This window comes from Danio aesculapii, chromosome 3 (genome assembly GCF_903798145.1).
Source record: "Danio aesculapii chromosome 3, fDanAes4.1, whole genome shotgun sequence".
Lineage (NCBI taxonomy): Eukaryota > Metazoa > Chordata > Actinopteri > Cypriniformes > Danionidae > Danio > Danio aesculapii.
In genome coordinates, this window is record NC_079437.1 from 57,665,033 (window position 1) to 57,670,301 (window position 5,269).

The 5,269-nt window shown below is 37.0% G+C and overlaps 1 protein-coding gene across 1 annotated transcript; it reads left to right on the forward strand.

The window, feature by feature from the left end:
* The first annotated feature begins 254 nt into the window (after nt 1-254).
* LOC130221716 (myeloid-associated differentiation marker-like protein 2) lies at nt 255-2,676 on the forward strand. The gene has a single exon (XM_056454296.1). It carries the CDS (start codon nt 880-882, stop codon nt 1,789-1,791), a length of 912 nt encoding a protein of 303 aa, XP_056310271.1. The 5' UTR covers nt 255-879; the 3' UTR covers nt 1,792-2,676.
* Nucleotides 2,677-5,269: the final 2,593 nt, after the last annotated feature.

Consider the following 5,269-nt stretch of genomic DNA (forward strand, 5'->3'; position numbering starts at 1 on the left):
ACGATAAAAGACAGCCTAGCTAATGTTTAATAGGTTTTACTTCGTCTGTTTTGATCTGCATAGCAATCGTATATCTGCTTTATTAAGTCTGGGGTGATTACATTGCATTTTCTTTGAGTCAGACAGATATCCAAGAGGCTACACCTTGTCCCCTAACACACACAGCAAACGAAACACGACTCCCTGAACTGTTGCTTGACGCAGACATTTGGATTCCCACCCCATTCCGCAGTGGAATATAGGGCTCTATTTATAGAGCTGGTGGAGCCCGTGGCCCTGAGCTGGGCAGAACGCACTCATTAAAACCACTTTCCCAAGTACACATCAGCTTAAAGCCCAGCGTATGCCTGTGTGTGAGAGTGGAAACACTGCAATAGAGTTGGAGATTAAACAGTGTTACCAGAGGAAGAAACTGGAAGTCTACTGACACCCTCAACATGTGGGATATCCATCGGACCTTACATGACTAGGACACTTCTTCAGCTGTTTGTCTTGAAGGTGACATTCAACTTGCACGGAACTTACCTTCATCACGATCATCCAACACAGAATTCAAGACCTGCGAAAACAAGGTGACTGCTGATTGACATAAACAACAGCCATGATTTGAACTTCCCTTCAAATCTCTCTACATTTGGTTGGAAAGATTTAGCAATTTTTTAAAAAGAGCTAAAAGTACTGCAAAGGAAAGAAAAAGGAAGAACATCTTCTTTTTTTGGGGGTGTAATCGGATCCCACACACTCTGCAGTAATTATAAAGCAGCGCTGGGAAGCAGCAAAGGAGATTTGTCATTAAGGCTGCCTAAATAAAGAGGCAGGCGAAGGGCGAGGTTTGTGGATTCCTCCGAACACTTCATCCAGATCCACCCAGAGCTGCTCATGGACCCCCAGGGAGGCCACTATCTGAACAAGTCGGCGGTGCTGTCATGCCTCGGAGCTGCCCGAATGTGCCAGCTACTCCTGGGCTGCACCACTATGTCCCTAGTAGCCCACAGTGCAGGCTTCAGCGCAACCTATGGCACTTTCTGCATGTTCGTCTGGTGCTTCTGCTTTGCGGTCACTCTTCTAGTCTTTACCCTGGATGTCACGAGGTTACATGGGTGTATGCCTATCTCCTGGGACAACTTCACTGTGGCCTTCGCCATGCTGGCGACTCTCATGTACGTCACGGCTTCAGTTGTGTACCCGGTGTACTTCCTGAGGTCTGACTGCCCGTCGCAGGGCTGCGAGGTGCGAAACTATCGCATCGCCGTCACCGTCTGCTCTAGCATCTGCTGCTTTGCCTACGGAGCTGAGGTGTTCATCACACGGGCCAAACCGGGACATGTGGTTGGATATATGGCCACCATTTCAGGCCTGCTCAAGGTAGTCCAAGCCTTCATCGCCTGCATCATCTTTGGTGCTCTGCACAATGACAGCCAATACAACCGGCACATCCCTACGCAGTATTGCGTGGTGGTCTACAGCTTGTGCTTCGCCGTGACCGTAGTGGTGGTGGCACTCACCGTCTCAGGAAGAACGTCTTCCCTGCGCTTCCCTTTTGACAGATTTGTGGTCATCTACACCTTTTTGGCAGTGCTGCTGTATTTGAGTGCTGCCGTAATCTGGCCGGTTTTCAGTTTCGATAAGAAGTATGGAGCGCCGGGGAGGCCGGACGACTGTCCTAAAGGAAAGTGTCCATGGGACAGCAAGCTGGTGATCGCAGTGTTTACTTGTGCCAACCTGGTGCTGTACTTCACTGATCTGGTCTACTCGCAAAGAATACGATTCGTTTTGAGTTCTGCAGCATGAAGACATCTTGTTTTTGATGTGGTTGGACATATACTGGAGTACTGGAAATGAGGCAGGGAGAGCCTAAAATATACAGTGGTGTGCGCTAGTGTATTTGTAGGTGTAGTTCAACCCAAAATGAGTACTCACCCTTGAGTCGTTCCAAACCTTGAGTTTCTTTCTTTAGTTAAACACAAAAGAGGATACTTTGATAAAAGCTTTAATTCTGTAACTACTGACTTTACGTAGTAGGAAAAACAGATATTATGGAAGACAATGGGTTATGTGTTTCAAGCTTTATTTAAAATAGCTTAAAAGATTTAAAGAAAGAAACTTATACAGGTTTGGAACAAGTCAAGGTTGAGTAAATGATGACAGAATTTTAATTTTTGGGTGAACTGACTGAAATGTTTTCGATCATGTTGATTAGATTGAAAAGTTTTTGGACTTTCTAACTGCAGGGTTGCCATTTTTTATGTTTTGTTGTGTAATGAAGTTGTTACTTTGCTTACTAAAATGAAATCTAAAGAAGTGATTTTGGATTTTGTGTATAAAATTTGCACAAAACTGACCTCTTTGACAGTTTTGACACAAAAGGAAAATTTCTGTCATTATTTACTCACCTCATAATGTTCCAAATGTGACCCTGGACCACCAGTTAAAAGTCTTTTTTTTACATCACATGAAAGATATTTGATGAATGCTTACTTTAGATGTATCAAAACTCAATTTTTGATTAGTAATATGCATTGCTATTTATTCTGGACAACTTTACAGGCAAATTTCCTAATATATAGATTTTTTTATGATGTACAGTTAAAATTAGAATAATTAGCCTCCCTGAATTATTAGCCTCCTGTTTATTTTCCCCAATTTCTGTTTAATGGAGAGAAGATCTTTTCAACATATTTCTAAACATAATAGTTTTAATAACTCATTTCTAAAACTGATTTATTTTATCTTTGCCATGATGACAGTAAATAATATTTGACTAGATATTTTTCAAGACACTTCTATACAGCTTAAAGTGGCATTTAAAGGCTTAACTAGGTTAATTAGGGTAACGATGGTTTGTTCTGTAGACTATCGAAAAAATCTAGCTCAAAGGGGCTAATAATTTTGACCTTAAATGTTTTTAAAAAAATTAAAAACTGCGTTTTATTCTAGATGAAATATAACAAATAAGAATTTCTCCAGAAGAAAAAATATTATCAGACATACTGTGAAAATTTCCTTGCTCTGTTAAACATAATTTAGGAAATATTAAAAAAAGAAAAAAAAATTCAAAGGGGGGCTAATAATTCTGACTTCAACTGTGTTGCTTTTTTAGGATAAGGCAATATTTGTCTGAGATGCATTTATTTATAAATCTGGAATCTGAGGGTTCAAAATTTTTAAAATAAAGAAAATATTGAGAAAATCGCCTTTAAAGTTCTCCAGAATAAGTCCTTAATATTACTAATAAGGTTTTTATATATATATTCATTTAAAGTAAGACATTTACAAAATATCTTTATGGACACAACATTTACTTAATAACCTATTGATTTTGGCAAAAAAATAAAAATCATTAATTTTGACCAATTCAAGGTATTTTAGGATACTGCCAAAATGTGTGTAATTTGTGATCCAGGGTCCCAAATATGAATGACCTTTTATTCCAATAGTCAATGTGCTCAAAGAACCTCTCTTTATGCATTTTTGTGATAAATCTACAACGTCTTCAATAGGTTGTTCAGTGTATTTAATAATAATAACAACCATGCATTTTATTTATTCTGCACTTTATCTACACTAAAGTGCTATATTAAGCATAATACAGACAAAAACACATCCAACTGAAGCAGTAAAAAAATAAACCTCCACAACAGCAACAGTAAATATAATTAGGACTAAAATACCATCTTAAATAGCATATTTTAACTGTTACTTAAATAATTAATATGGTGACCCTTCTAACAGGCAAAGGAAGTGCATTACACAACCTCGGGGCTGCTACAGAGAAACCATGTTTTTTTAATCTAAAATAGTTTGTAACTTCATTAAATTGTTACTCTTAACTTAGCAGAATGAAATAGTAATTTCGGATTCAGAATTGACAGAACTATTCACTTAGGTATTGTCTATATATATATATATATATATATATATATATATATATATATATATATATATATATATATATATATATATACACCATGTTTTTTCTTTCCTCAAAAAATACTGTAGTTTTAATTGTCATGGTTGTCAAAGCACTTCCTTTTATACTGTACTTCTCTATCAAACTACTCAGGCCCCATTGGTTGTTCATTATGTCTTGTTTTTTTTTATAGATTGTTACTAACTTTTATTGTTATTATACGTAACTCTCAACATATTTAATTAAATTCATTGTTTGTTGTTAAATTAAATATGTTGTTAAATAAACTTGAATTCAAACTTGAAATCATTTTTTCTCTTATTCGCAGCACCACTGAATACTTGCATGCACAAGTACGGATGAATAAATATATACATACAAATTATTCATATTAAGCCATTTACTGTATAAGTATGGTGGTCATTTATAACCAAACCTTTTTTAGAAAAACAAATACATTAAAATGTCCCCATTACTGAAATTGGACACATTTTAAATCAATTTACATTTAAAATGTAGCAATATAATAAAGTCATATTATATTTACTTCAAATTGAAAGCAACAAACACCTAATGATGGTAAAAGAAAAGCCCCACAAACAGATGGTTCTTCTGACATTCCCATATGGTTCCTATTTGGTCTTTTTTTTTTTTGACTAAATAAAATCATTCTGGGGGCGACGCAGTGTAGTGCTGTCACCTCACAGCAAGAATGTTGCCGGTTCAAGCCTCGGCTGGGTCGGTTGGCATTTCTGTGTGGAGTTTGCATGTTTTCCCCGTGTTCGCGTGGGTTTCCTCCGGGTGCTCCGGTGTTCCCCACAGTCCAAAAACATGTGGTACAGGTGTAATTGGGTAGGCTAAATTGTCCATAATGTATGAGTGTGGGTGAGTGTGTATGGATGTTTCCCAGAGATGGGTTGCGGCTGGAAGGGCATCCGCTGCGTAAAACATATGCTGGATAAGTTGGCGGTTCATTCCACTGTGGTGACCCCGGATTAATAAAGGGACTTAGCCGAAAATAAAATAATTGAATGAATGAAATCATTCTGGCAACACTCTCTGTGTGTTCCTTTTCTCTTTTTTTATAACCAAATTAATCTTTTCAGAAAGTAGTTTTCGTTGGAGTTTTGTTTGTTTGTTTGTTTGTATGTATGTTTGTTTATTTGTTTTACGTAGAGTTACAAATGTTAGGGTTAGAGAATATTCTATATTACACTGTAAAAAAAGTTGACTCAACTTTCAACCCAAGTACTGCTATTGACTTGATTTTGCTATTGAAGTTGAGTAAATTCAAAAAATGTCCTGGAACTTGTTGCCTTAAAATTTTAAGTTGAGTGAACTTTTTCTTTTTTTACAGTG

Excerpts from the sequence above, each read along its gene's own strand:
- LOC130221716 (XM_056454296.1), top strand. The coding sequence starts at position 880 with ATGGACCCCCAGGGAGGCCACTATCTGAACAAGTCGGCGGTGCTGTCA.